Source organism: Megascapheus bottae, chromosome 13, assembly GCF_031878675.1.
Source record: "Megascapheus bottae isolate mThoBot1 chromosome 13, mThoBot2.hap1, whole genome shotgun sequence".
In the NCBI taxonomy this organism is placed as follows: Eukaryota; Metazoa; Chordata; class Mammalia; order Rodentia; family Geomyidae; genus Megascapheus; species Megascapheus bottae.
Window position 1 is genome coordinate 47,815,532 of NC_143521.1, and position 14,588 is coordinate 47,830,119.

Consider the following 14,588-nt stretch of genomic DNA (forward strand, 5'->3'; position numbering starts at 1 on the left):
GGACACCAGTTATAATGCTGCTCTTGGGATACAAAGTAGATCCAGCTCACTAGAGAGTGATTCTCTTTCCTCAAATCATGAATTTTAAAGATAGCAGTTGACATGTGGTATATTAAATAAGTTTCATTGCATTTGCCAAATATCACTGATAGGTGTTGAGTGCCAGGAGCATTGTGTTGCAGAAGATTCTAAGGCCACATCTCTACTCAGTGTGAATGTCCTGATCAATTTAGATGTGTGTCATGGATTCAGAAAGGATGGAGAGGATTGAAATGGCATTTCATACTGTTGATTTGTTGATCTTAAGTCTAGATGCTTACTCCATTCTTGGTTGAGGCAGAGAAAGTGACCAAGCTGTTTACCTAGGTTTTCTGGTGTTTTTTTTTTTGTTGTTGTTGTTGTTATTTTTCACTCTCACAAATTTTAGTGGATTTTCCCAAACAGTTTAGAAAAAAATGTAAAGTCAACAAAATTCTAAGACCTCCAGAATAATGGCTGTGCCCCATCTGCAGTGTCTTTGGGAGACAGGAGGGATGAGATAGGAAGTTTGCTTTATTAGGTATTGCCAGCTGGTCTGACTTCTTTGTGATTGTCCTAAACTAGCTCATTTTGGCTGATAAAAAAGAAAAAGAAATCCTCTTCTCTTTTACAGGTGTAGGAACTAATTTGATTTCAAAATAGCTGTTAGTAAAGCAAGCTGAGAGAAAAGAGAATGCTCTTTGGCAGAAGACATTTGAATCTTTTCATTATGGAGATTTCCAGACTGCTACCATCTTTTTTGTGTTTGTTTGTTTCTGAAATGGAAATGGCAAAGCAATGTCAGTTCCCCAAGATTTTAACCAGAAGATATGAAGGAATTTGGTTAGGGAGCAGAATGACTTGCACCAAAATTTCATGTTCATGTATAAACTGTTTTTTGTTGTCATTACTAAGAATCTTATAAAGACACTGAAGCTATTTTACAGGTAATTAAGAAAAATTTGAACAAGATAACCACTGCATCAACAACACTGGATCTTAGCAACTTGTTTTCTCTGATGGTCAATGTTTTTTGTTTTTTTTTTTTGGTTTTTGTTTGGTTTTTTTGTGCCTCTCTCACTTGGCTTGTTTTTCTGCTTGAGGCTGGTGCTTTGAGCCATACCTCAACTTCTGGCTTTTTGCTATTTAACTGTGCATAAGCCTCACATGCTTTTCTGCCTAGGCTGATTTGGAACCACAATCCTCAGAGCTCAACCTGAGTTGCTAGGATTAAAGGCATGAGCCCCAGTACCTAGGTGATACATTTATTTATTTTATTGTTGAAATTAGATTGGATAAGCATCCAAAACAAATAAACAAAAACCTTGAAACTCATGAACCAATTAATTTCAAACTTTTTTTAAATAAAGATTTTTATAATGTCCCTTTTGGACTTTTCTTCTGAAAGTTCATTCTATCTGGAATAAATATTGACAATAGTACACATCTGGTGAGTCTTTTTTATATCTGTTTCTTTGTATGTAATACATCTCAGGCAAAACAAACTATAGCAAAATATGGGCAGTCGTCAGTACTTTTAAAAGGGAAAGCACAGTGTCAGAAAACTGGAAAGTTATTTTGACAGGATGTATAATCCATTCTTCTCTAGGAAAAAATCCAAAAAAAGGAGAACCAACAAATTCTCTTTACTGCCCCTTTCAATGTTTGGCAACTCTCACTGTCAGCAAGGTCTGCCATATTTCAACCATAGCTTCCTTTTCCATTTTCAATCTCGTTCTTCTTGACCCAGTGTCTATAATGCTCATTTCTTTCTTCTTTGGACTTCTGGAATTGGTACTTTCCTGTTTTCTTTAAGACAAGGATAACACAACAGTTTCCTCCCCTGCACCAGCTTTGGTCTTAATGTAGACACCTGCAGGAACCTGAGTTTCCTCCTAAACTCAGACCTCAGACCTCGTCTCCCATGAGCAAGAACTGGAGAATAAGGCACCTGGACTAGAAATAATCTAAAGCTTTCCTGTACAGCCAGTTGGTTCTCTAATAAGCAGGATGCCACTTAAAAAAGAAAAAGTCACACAGCCAGTTGTTGGTGGCTCATGTCTATATAATCCTAGCTACTCAAGTGCCTACGACTTGAGGATCATAGTTCAAAGCCAGCCTGGGAATAAAAGTTCATATGCTATGAACCTCTTGTCTCCAATTAAATAGCAAAAACCCAGAACTGAAGAGGCTGTCCAAGTGGTCAGAGGCAGAAGAAGGCTGGGAAAGTGGGGCGAGGGGCATTAGGAAGTTTCTATTGGCAAAATGCTGTAAATCCCTGTAGTAGAGGTCACAGGGGACTCAGTGAGTATGTGTTTCCCTCATGTTTGCTTCATACTTACTTCAAGGTCTAGAGGCCGAAAGTTGGTGACAAGTTACCTTCTTTCCTTTGCTCAGTCTTCCTCATGGGGTGATTGGTTAAGCAAATTATGTTTTTTTCTTGCTTGCTTTTGCTTTGTTTTGTGCCATATTGAGGCTTGAACTCAAGGCCTTAAGCACTCTCCTGGCTTTTTTTTTTTAATTACTCAAGGCTGGTGGATCTATACCTCTCCTTATGGCTTTTGGCTGGGTAATTGGACATAAGGGTTGATTCTAGAATTTTCTTCCTGGGCTGGCTTATCATCTCAATCTTCAGATCTCAGCCCCCTAAATAGCTAGGATTACAGAGGCGTGAGGCACCAGTAACCCAAGGTGCTTTCCTTTAAATGCCTAGCTTGGCATGCAACCCAAGAAAAATCCTTCTGTGAAATGAATTCAGAAGTTAGTTATGGAGTTAGCAGTATATTCCATGCAATGTTCAAAACTATGCAACATGAAGGAAGGAAAGTTCTGCTGAAGTTGTTGGATGGATATTGGAGCACAAGAAACAGAGCAGAGGCTTGCTTCCTCATTTATCAGAGTCATTCAATTAAACAAACAAACCCCAAAGAGAAGTCCTCCAAGCAAATCTTCCCAGAGCACATAATAAAACAGCAAACCAGACCAAACTTGTCTCTCACTTTATTATTACATATATATATTAAATAAAAGGACTGTTTAAAAAGATGAGTGTAGATTGTGTGCCACTTCTCTGAGATTTGCCGTGCTTGAAGTGCATAAGTGTGAGTGATGTAGAGGTACTTGTTTATTATAGAGCACATTTCAATGCAGTAATCATAAATATTGCTAAGGTTGTGCTCTGTTGAAATATGACCTACATACTCTTGATTGTTTGTGTTACGTGATTTGTCTGACACCCATTACATTCTGGGTAATAGCAGCCATTTGTTGCTCTGCACAGCAGGCTCTTTTGACAAAAGAAAATAGGCAGCAATAAAAAAGCTATAGTCTGAATTACATTCTGCACAGAGCTGCACTGCTGAGAGTTGGTGCAAGTGTGTTAACAATACTCTGAACTGCCTCTTGTCAGCCTTCAGCCTGTAATGGCCATCTGTCCTTACATAAATCTGTCAAAACCTGCTAAGTTCAAGAGAGAGCATGGAATATACCTTGTACTGTCAACACCAAAAATGTACACATTCCCCAGAAAAATCAACACACGGGAAAGAATCCAGAGGTTCTAACAGACATTCACACTGTGGAGTTAGTTGTGGGGCATGAAATGGAGAGTCCAGGAATTAGTAGGAAGATGAGTAAAGGTGGCAGCATTAAGGAAGTGAGTTCTGACCTCCTTCCCATTTGGGGGAAGAGAAAGTGGGTAGAGGAGGCCAGGTTAGAGATATATAACTGGTGAAAGGGGAAGTTAAGGGAGTAGGCTGGCCCATCAACAACTTTTCAAAGTTTGATACTATGTTCAAAAGAATTTTGTTAATGTTGTCTTGCACTTCTGTTTTGTTTTGCTTTGCTGTGGGTCATATCTTTATATCGGAAAATAGATTTTTAGTTAGATACTTGGTAATACGAAGTTTTGTCATCCCTGAGACTTGTGTCTTTTTCGGATTAGGACAAGTGTGAAAAGTTTAGGGAACTATTGAAATTTTTTTCTGCTACTCAACAGCCTGCCAATTTCCTATTCAATACACAAGTGTTGATTTAGTCAAACAAGTTAACGTCAACAAAAATGTATTATCGTAGCATTTTTATTCATTGGACATATTTGGTTGTGTCTGAGTGTTTCTGTTTTAGATACATTGGTCAGAAAAAAATGAATTATTTCAAATTTGAAAGAATTGCCTCTTTATTAACATGATCCATGAAGTTCGAGGGAGCTGAGTTTGAATTTTTAGCAGTTGATGGCACTCAGTAGATATATAGTAAATGTCTGCTCAGTAGCCAGAAGCTACTCAGGCATGAAGAAGCTATAAACTTTGTGAGTTTTTTTTTTACCTCAAAGAAAATACTCTTAGTATGTCATCACACCCAGGAGCAACTTGAGAACCAGTTGTTTAAGCAATAATGAGCTTAGGTACTAGGACAAAGGTTTCAGATTTTCTAGACGGAAAAAAATTTCTATATTTAAAATCCCTAGATAGCTGAGCTATTTTTAGAACTAGTCTCTCTTTAATAGTGGCCTAATTTGGCATTTCTGAGGTTTAGGGTTCTTTTTATACATTTAGAGTATCTGTCAAAATACGTATATTTGAAAGTAGAAGTTACTGGGTCACAGAGTTGCTTAAAGCCTGGATCTTAACATGAAAATAAAAATTAATTTTCAAATGTTTCAATTTTTTCAAATGTTACAATGAGCAGGAGGCTGAGATCTGAGGATTGCAGTGCCAAGCCAGCGTGGGCAGGAGAGTCCATGACACTCTTTTCTCCAAGTAATCAGCAAAAAGCTGAAGTGGAGGTATGGTTCAAGTGATAGAACACTAGCATTTAGCACGGAAAGCTCAGAGATAGTGTTCAGGCTCTGAGTTCAAGTCCCAGGACAAGTACATACACATATGTATGCATGCAGACACACATACACACACACACAAATGTTGCAATGAATGACTCCAAGAATTATCCCAGAAAGTGCTTGCTTACAATGTTTTTGGAGCTTTGGATAAAATGGTAACCAAGAAAATGCAGAAATATATGATAGATGTGTTGTGAGGATTACTGACTGTAGATTAATTATTAGAGTATAAATTATCCAAAACCAGGATGAGCATAAACAAATTATGCAACTGGATTTTGGATGTTGAATGTCATTTCCTCTAATTTAGGGTTGTATCTTTTGGTATAGTTGACTGGTATTCACTCAGCCAAGAGAGGTGACTCATCATTAGTTCTTGTCATTTCTTTCCTAGGCTTTAATATTTTTTAATATATTGAATGTAGCATGTGGCAGAAATCATTATGTATGAATGAGGGCCATGGTGATGATAAACCAGACAAGAGGGGTGCGTGTTATATGGAGGGGAAAGAGACCGAGAGAGCGAGTGAGGTGGGAGGGGAAAATGGATGACAACAGGAAGGTCTTACATGGCGTCAAAGACACAATGGCCTCTGAAAGGGGAAACATAAGAGGAATGATGCAGACTTTCAATCAGGAGAGGGGCACACTGCTTCCTGCCACACAGAAGCTCTTGTGAGACTCTGGCATTTCTACTTGCATGTGCCCACTTCAACTCTTCTCAGATGCAATTCCAAAGTCAGACCCTTGTCATTTATGTACCTTTTCTTACACAGAAAGAATGAGCTAGGAATGCTAAAAGTTTCCAATTATTGCTATCAGATATTTTATTTTGTGGGGAGAGGGGGAAGCACATTTATTTCTCCCACCTCTGTATTGTAAATAGGAGAGTACGGCAGGATTGTCTTTCTGCTTTTCTGCTTCATGTCAAAATTTCATGTGGCTTACTGTGACCTACTTGGTCCCATATATATACGTGTGTGTGTGTGTGTGTGTGTGTGTGTGTGTGTGTGTGTGTGTATACTTTTTTCCAGCAAGGTAGAACTTTTTCCTCTTGAAATGTATAGCTGCCTTGAGTCTAACCCCAGGCTTGTTAACAGACTTGAAGTTCTTTTTGCTGAGTTGCGTTCACCAATCCTCCTAAATAGAAAGTGTGCTGTAAACTAAAATATTCCCTTGTAAGCAAAAAGTCATTTGAACTCCAGCCTCCCCTTCTTCAAAGTTCCCTGGACTCTGGAACCGGCCAGCTCACAATACTTCCTTGGCATAAAGGAGTGAGTCATATGTGCACAGGGGTGAAACATTGGGGAAACTGCTATGCCTCAGAGTTCTTTACCACAGTGCCTGGTAGAAGGCTCTGCCCTTCTGTGTCAGAATGAAATTTAGGCCACCACAGAGGCATACCTCCTTTTCTCCCTTTCCTTCTTCCTTATTGGATTAGCTCCTGAAGTCTGAATTTGTTTCAGTCCCTCCGTCTTATCACTCTCAGTGACGTGTGTGCTAAATAAAATGGTCCCCCAGCACAGTGGTATTTACAGCCACTGGGCACTTTGGTGTTTGTCACAGAACCATATTTTCAACAGAATGTATTAGTTATGCTTACAAGAATGCATTATACCTACATTAGCCATGGTTTACTAAGTTAATGAACTGTGGAGACAAAGAATCATTATTGTAAAGCAGTTTCCCTGCGTCCTTCTGTTGTTGTCTCGTCTGTTGTACTGAGCTTACTTCCACACTTGTGTGGGTTATTTCCACCCCAACTGATGCTCACTGTCATTCCTTGTCTCCAAGGATAGATTTTTTTTTTCTGGATTGGGCAAAGACCTTTGGCCAAGACATCCTCTGAAATATTGTTTGCTGACCAATGCCTCCAAAGCCCTCTTCTGGTTCCTTAGTCTTGCTATGTGGGTTTTCCATTAGTCAGCCTATGTTGAACCCTTGAGAATGTGAGCCCGGGTGATTTCCTGGCACCATCCAGGCAGTGGTGGCACATTTGTTCGTGTTTCCTGAGAAGCCAGATGTCTTAAGCATCAACTGGCATTTGAGATGCAAAAGATCACAGCCCCTCAACCCCTTGTGTTGCTTTCTCCTGTCAATCCATCTTTTCTGGGTGACAGGAGCTCAGAAGAAGACACAGTTTTCAGATTATGTGAAGATCGATCTTCTTTACTGAGTTTTAAACCTTGGTAAACTTAAAAAGAAATATGTCTTACCATTTAAGAACATTATCTCTCTGTCTCTTTTCTTTCTTTATCACTATTTTCTTTTCATTTATTTATTTATTTTATTTATTTATTTATTCTTTTAATCTTAGGCCTAACTCCACCCACCACTCCTCCTCATAAAGCCAACCAAGATAGCCCTTTTAGGGCTTCTCCCAAGCTGAAGTCTTCTTGCAAGACTGTGGTGCCACCACCATCAAAGAAACCCCGGTATAGTGAGTCTTCTGCTACCCAAGGCAATCACTCCACTAAGAAAGGGCCAGAGCAATCTGAGCTGTATGCCCAGCTCAGCAAGTCCTCTGCGCTCAGCAGTGGACAGGAGGAAAAGAAGGCCAAACGTCCCAGCCTACGGCTGTTTGGTGACCATGACTATTGTCAGTCGATTAATTCCAAAACGGAAATACTCATCAATATATCGCAGGAGCTCCAAGACTCCAGACAACTGACCTACAAAGATGCCTCCTCTGACTGGCAGAGGCACATTTGTTCTTCCACGGATTCAGACCAGTGCTACCTGAGAGAGACTCTGGAGGCCGGCAAGCAGGTCTCACCCTGCAGTACCAGAAAACAGCTCCAAGACCAGGAAATCCGGGCCGAGCTGAACAAGCATTTCGGCCATCCCAGTCGAGCTGTTTTTGACGACGAAGCAGACAAGAGCAGTGAGCTGAGGGACGGTGACTTCGGCGACGAACAATTCTCCAAACTACCTATGTTTATAAATTCAGGACTAGCCATGGATGGCCTGTTTGATGACAGTGAAGACGAAAGTGATAAACTGAGCTACCCTTGGGATGGCACACGATCTTATTCGTTGTTCGATGTGTCGCCTTCTTGCTCTTCCTTTAACTCTCCGTGTAGAGATTCAGTGTCACCACCCAAATCCTTATTTTCTCAAAGACCCCAGAGGATGCGCTCTCGTTCAAGGTCCTTTTCTCGACACAGATCATGTCCTCGATCACCGTATTCCAGGTCAAGATCAAGGTCCCCGGGCAGAAGATCCTCTTTAAGGTAATCTTGCTCAAAGCCATGCTCTCCTTAGCTGTTTTTCAGCATGCCAAAGAACCCTTCAGAACTCACCACCTATTTGCCCCTGACCCCAGGCCCAGGGCTGTTGGAATCAGTCAACGCTTTTATCCACTTCTCCCTTCCTATTTTCTCCTAAATCTCTCGCTTTGAGCCATACCAATAGAGACAGCAATTTGTAAGAGACTTGCTCATCACACATTACCTGGAGAGCTGTCCTGTGCCAGGAAACATCAGATCCATCCCAGATAGAGCAGACAGTGTTAGCGCTCAGGGGTTAGTACCGGTAAGAGGCGGAGAGGAAGAGGACATGGCCCTAGGTCCACAGAGCTGACCAGTTGATCACAAAACTACCATTAGAGCGTCTCACTAGTAGGTAGGCAGGAAGAGCCATTTAAGTAGGACAGCGTTCTGAAGGTTTTCCAATGATGCCGATCAGCTGGGGGACAAGTGGCCATTGCAAATGTCCCTTTTACTTCCCTCCCGTCTCCAGGTCCTGCTACTATTATGAGTCAAGCCACTGCAGATACCGCACACACCACAATTCTCCCTTGTACGTGAGATCACGTTCAAGATCGCCCTGCAGCCGGAGAGCCAGGTAATGAGGCATGTCCTTTATTCATGACTGCTTTTCTTCTCCCTCTCCTTCAGATGACAAGAGCTCATCCAAAGCCCTTCTCCGCCGCCCCCCCCCCACTATGATTCATGTTGTCATGTCAGAGGCGGTGGTTGGCTTGATGATGAAGTTATGTTTTCTAGGTATGACAGCTACGAAGCGTATCAGCATGAGCGGCTGAAGAGGGAAGAATACCGCAAAGAACATGAGAAACGGGAATCAGAACGGTCCAAACAGAGAGAGAGGCAGAGGCAGAAGGCGATTGTAAGCAGCTTGGAACTAATTTTCTTTTAAAAGAAAATTATCATCATCTTCTCTCCTCACCCCCCATGTGCTTTTTGTTTTTTTTTGTTTTTTGTTTTTTGTTTTACTTTATTTATTTTGGGGATAGATTAGAAAATCAGCTAAAGCAAAGGCTTTGTGAACATAGGCAATACAATAAAGCCTCTGTCTAAAATATCAGGGGGGTGTTTAGCCAATGTGAACACAGCCAAAGTCCATTTATTTCTCACAAGAGCGGTTATTTTTAAGTTCATTGTTGTCTTCAAGTTTTGCTTGGAAAAATTCGTGTGAGCGATGGGTTTTTCTTGGTGTTTCCTGTTGCTTCTTTCTCTATGTGAATGATGTGAAGATATTGCTGGTTGAATTCATCTTAAGGGAGGGGAAATCTGAGGATCAGATTGGCCATGAAGAGACTGGGTTGATGTTGGATTTAAAGGTGGATATAGAAGACAGCTTGTTAAGAAAGTTATCATTGCTTACTTGCAGTGGGCCAACACCTTAAGGGGGTGGGGGAATTCATACGCCTTCCTTCTGAATGACTTCTCAGGACCCCATTACTTTTTACATAACCACTTATAATAGGGTGGTCTGTTCACTTGACATATACATAGAGCTGAGCCTTCTGTGTGCAGACCTGGGCTTTCTTATTATACTTGCTTGTTTGCAGAATGCCAATATGCTTTCTCTGCGAAGGCTAATCAGTAGACCTTATCCCAGCTTCCTGCTGCTGTTTATCAATCTAGACCTGGGACAGTAAAAATGCAACACTCCAGTTGTCCACATCCAGTATATGCCCATCACAGACATTGCTAATTGACCTCAGAATTCTTCCTCAGAACTCCCACAGAGCCTTGGGTCTTTCCCAATATGGTTCTCCAGGGAAGCCATGGCTAATCAATAAGATATAGCATTGCTTTGGCTTTTTGCAGCTGCTGCCTGTCTGTGCTATCAGCTCAGGGTAGGGGTGGGGGTTCAGAAAACAAAAATCATGATTTCACATATCTTTAAGTTAACCAAAGCTTAGGGAAATTAGTTTTAACTATAAAGTTGTGCCTGTAAGAAAATCCAGTAACATCAATGTATTATTAAGAAGCCATAATAAAAGAGCTTAGAGTCTAAAATGAAGCATTAACCAGCATTTACCAACCAGAGGAAAAAGGTTAAATGAGAGCTTTGTTCATCACAGTTGCTTGAGGCAAAGAAAGTGAGAAGTAATCGGTTAGGCTGAAGTTCTGGAGTGTTCGCATCCATTTAGTTCAGAATCTACCTAAAGCTGAAACAAAGGCCCTGTGCAAATAACAACTATTTTCCTAATTGTACTCAACTTTCACATAGACTATTATATTAAAATTTACCAGAGTATCATTAGTTAATACTTACGAAGACTAATGAAAATGAAAATTTCCATTTTTCTAATTTTGCTATATTTAATTAATGGGCTACTTGATAATACTAATTATACACATTTATATGATTCCATATAGTTTACAAAGCCTTTTAATATGACACATTAGTGTTAATAATGTTGGGCAAGCATATAGGAAAATAACATTTGCAAATCCACATGAAATTCTTAATGTTTTTCTCAAAAATAGGGCATAAAGAGAGAGTAATAATTTCATCATATATTTTTCTCATTTGGACAAAAAGTGCAGTTCTAACAAAACATTAATATTTTCATTAAAAATACATAGATAAATAGTATGTGTTCTCTTCATGCCTTTCAAAGATAATTTAGAGCCATATACTTAACTAGAACAAGGAAAGGGAGGGAGAGATTTCTTTTACTACGTTGTCCATTTCTGCATAGAGTGTGTAATTGGTTTAGATATGTAAAAAGTATTCTTAGGGACACCATTTTCAACTTGTAAATCACTACTACCCTGCCTTCCTTTTGTGTAACTCAAAATGTTCACTAGTTTCTTAGTTACTTCATTAACTGAGACAGAATCAAGGACTTACCATGGTGCAAATGTCAAATTGGCTTATATGAAATCATTATACATTAACTAGGCTCTGATGTGAAGTCTGGCACGAGGGCTTGTTTTTGTCTTTAGTTCTGAAAAAGAGATTGCACAAAGTAAACTAGGAAAGAGGAATTGTCTATCAACATAATGACTATAGGTAATAAGTGCTTAATACAGATTTTGGACTTTCTGTTGAAGTATTTCCTACTATCAGAGTCATGCGTTAACTAAATGAAAGTTCATGACTCTGTGACAAACATGTGCCAGGTGCTTAGACTATAAACTAAGACTTTGTCTTCATCTCCAGAGAGGTTCAAGGCAGGTAATGATACATAAATCAGATATACAGTGTGATAAGCCATATGATAGGCCTATGTTAGGTTTTGAACTCAGGATCTCGGCTATTTCTTTCGAGGCTGGTACTCTATTACTTAAGCTATACTTCCACTTCTACCCTTTTACTGGTTAATTGGAGATATGAATCTTATGGATTTTTCTGCCCATGCTAGCTTCGAACCATGATCTTTGGATATTTTTATAGAATGACTGTCTTTTGTCTTTGTCTTGTGGGCTGCAATGCATTTATTTTGAGTTCCATGGAGAAAGTTAAGGAAAAGTATAATTGTTTTCTAGACTATTCCTTCCCTATAAGTCTCAATAAAATCCAATTTGAACATATATCCCAAATCAGAAAGCTGAAAGACCACTACTGATGAGCTATTCCTTATACAGAATCATGGATTATGGTTGAATCTCACCATCATTTCATTATCTGCTTTCACATGACTTTGTCTAAACTGTTCCTCTCAAACCAAACCACTTTCTGTCTTTGTCTGTCTACTAAGCCTAAAATAGTTCAGAGTACATTGGGACACTGCAAGCCAGAGCTTCATATGTAGTGTCTAAATAGACACTGGCTTAATATCTTGTGGAACTTGAAGTCCAGTTCCATTTGTAGTCTGTACAGTTTCCTCTAGACCACATGATAATGGGTTGTACATGTAATGGACACATGTAGGAATTATGACCTGGCTAGTACTTAGAACCAAACCTAGATGCATATGGACAATGACTATACTATTTCCTTTCTCTTCTCTGTTGATCAGCACAAAGCCTAGGAGCCAGAAAGGGTAAATCATCACCCAGGATTGTAGACAAATGTTATCTGATTTGTCAGTTATTCTTTTGTGTGTGTGTGCAGTTGGAGTATTTAGTCCTTTTCAGCTGTTATTTCAGGTACTTGAAGAGAGGTTTTGTGATTGACTTTCAGTTCAGCATTTAGAAATTTTAATTTCATGGCAAGATGAACAAAGTCTAGAGATGTGCTGCACAACAGTCTAGAATAGAGTCGAGAACATGGGAACATGTACCTTGATAAATGTTAAAACTAGAGATTTCACATTGAATGTTCTCTCTGTCTCTGCCTCTGTCACGTGTATACACACACACACACACACACACACACGTTAAAATCTTCATTATACATGAGTCTTTCTTGTTAATATCTAGCATTCAAAAACATTTTAGTGAAATGTTCCATAACATCATCCAACACAATAGTAGACCTGCCTACAGTCCAATAAACTCCCTCTCCAGCTTTCTGTATTTCTTAGTCAAGCCTCCTGTACCGAGTATAGTTTATGATTTGATGAGACACAGCCATAATTTCCTTTTCCCTAGCTAACTGGGAGTATATAATCTTTTGATAAAGACTTGGTAATACAAAGTCAGTTAATTCAGTCAGGTTTATTTTCCTTTATTTATGTCCTGTGTTTTGATATAACGAGGATTTACTGTAGCTGTTAATGCGACGTAGCTCTTCAACTTTATTATCCTCCCCATCAGTAACCGAGCTTTTGTGAAAAGTGAAGCTAAAAGTTATTTGATAAATGTTCCATCCTCCTCAATAGTGAAAACTGGTCTGAAAATTCATTTTTCAAGGAGTTTTTCTTCCAAAGGTTTCCAGTTCCTTCAAGCCTTTAAGAAGTTGGAAATGTTATTAAGCATTTTGATTTCTTTTCCTTTCATCTCCTGTTTAGAAATTAATGTCTTGAAAAATTGGCTACAAGTGTTAAGGGCTTCTTTTTAGAGATATGAAATCTATTCATCTGTCTAATATAATATGTTAAAAAGAACTGTTTCTTTCTAAGACATCATGGTTAATCTTGGAAAGAGTTTTGTCTTTGCTTCTAGACCCTCAGATGTTTTCTATGTTCATTTTTAACATTGGCAAAACAAAGTACTTCAATGGTTTTCTCCACTAAGAATTCTCCACATATTTAATCTTTGCCGTTTGTAAGGGAGCAGGACATGACCCATTGATATATTTCATAAAAAGAGATGGTAGAATAAAAAGTAATTTAAGCAATTATGTAGCAGGCTTTTCATTTCCCATTTCTTCCTCCTAGGTTACATCTTCTTTGTACTAAAGAATGTATCAGTATCCATTATCAAAGGTCTTGTGGGATTATGGTTGCACTCAACGTTGTATAAAGTGGCAATTCAGAAACTGTCCCAATATGTCTGTATATGGGTGTACATATGGTTGATTTTAGTGTTAACTTCAAATTTCCTTGAATACATAGGCTGTGTGCATTCCCATAATGGTAGCTGAGCAATTTCTTTTCTACAGCTCAATTTCTTTCTTCTCTTCTACGATTCCCTCTCCTTTCCCTCTATACAGTAGTAACTTTCCTAAAAGGCTCATTTAAAAAATAAATCCATAACACCCGTGCAAGCAGGCGCCAGGAAGTTTAAGTTTAGATAACAGTGCCATCACATTTGGCAGTTGGGTGAAAGCTGGGTGCGTAAATAGAATGGAATGTGGTGTTATGATTCCCTTGCTAATGTGTACAGCCTTGCTTCCGCCAGAGCCCCATCATCCATTTCTATCTCCTGCCTGGCAGGACGTGCGGCGTGCGTGCGGCGTGTTCTGGAACATCACAGTTACAGCCTTCCATTGACACATACAATCTACATGCAAGTCAATCAGGCATCTGGTCTGTCTGTAGTGGTTCCTCTGGTCAGTTTGTAATCTCGGTAGTTGTTGTCTGAGAAGTTTGTGTTTTATCACAAGCTTCTGATCTCCAGAGGTGACTTTCAGAGTGGAGGTGTGCACACATGTGGCTCTTCCACACTGCTCACACTTAAACTTTAGTGTCTCCTATTTAAGCCTCCAATTCTCTTTTCCTAGGAAAAAGTACTTTCATTCACCTTTGTGTTAGTGCATCTCTAAAGAGTTAGTCATCTCTGATAAAATGAAGGGAGAGAGGATAGTGTTTTGAAAGTGAAGTAATTAGTAATTGATGGATTTTACTGCAAATATCCATTGAGTTTCTATTATGCTTCAATTGAACTTAATATAGAGAAGTAAAAGGAAAGATGTAGTTTGGTCACTACTTTGTTCACTTCTGAGTAGTGAAAATGAGTTAACTGTTATTTTATTTTATCTTGTTTTGTTTCATTTGTTTCTGTTCTCTTTTTTGTTGTTGTATCTTTTTTAATGCTGGGGATTGAACCTGGAGCATTACTCTTGCTAGCCAAGTGCTTTGCCACTAAGCTATATCCCAACCCGTTTTTTTTTTAATTAACAGTTAATTTATAATTGTCTAGAGAAA

The 14,588-nt window shown here is 39.2% G+C and overlaps 1 protein-coding gene across 2 annotated transcripts in view; it reads left to right on the forward strand.

The window, feature by feature from the left end:
- The window catches only part of Ppargc1a (PPARG coactivator 1 alpha), a 102,288-nt gene that overhangs the window by 75,018 nt on the left and 12,682 nt on the right, over positions 1-14,588 (forward strand). For both annotated transcript variants that reach the window (XM_090343764.1, XM_090343763.1), the window contains exons 8-10: positions 7,176-8,091; positions 8,600-8,704; positions 8,866-8,986. In XM_090343764.1, coding sequence (XP_090199890.1) covers positions 7,176-8,091; positions 8,600-8,704; positions 8,866-8,986 — 1,142 coding nt within the window. The remainder of the gene's footprint in view (positions 1-7,175; positions 8,092-8,599; positions 8,705-8,865; positions 8,987-14,588) is intronic.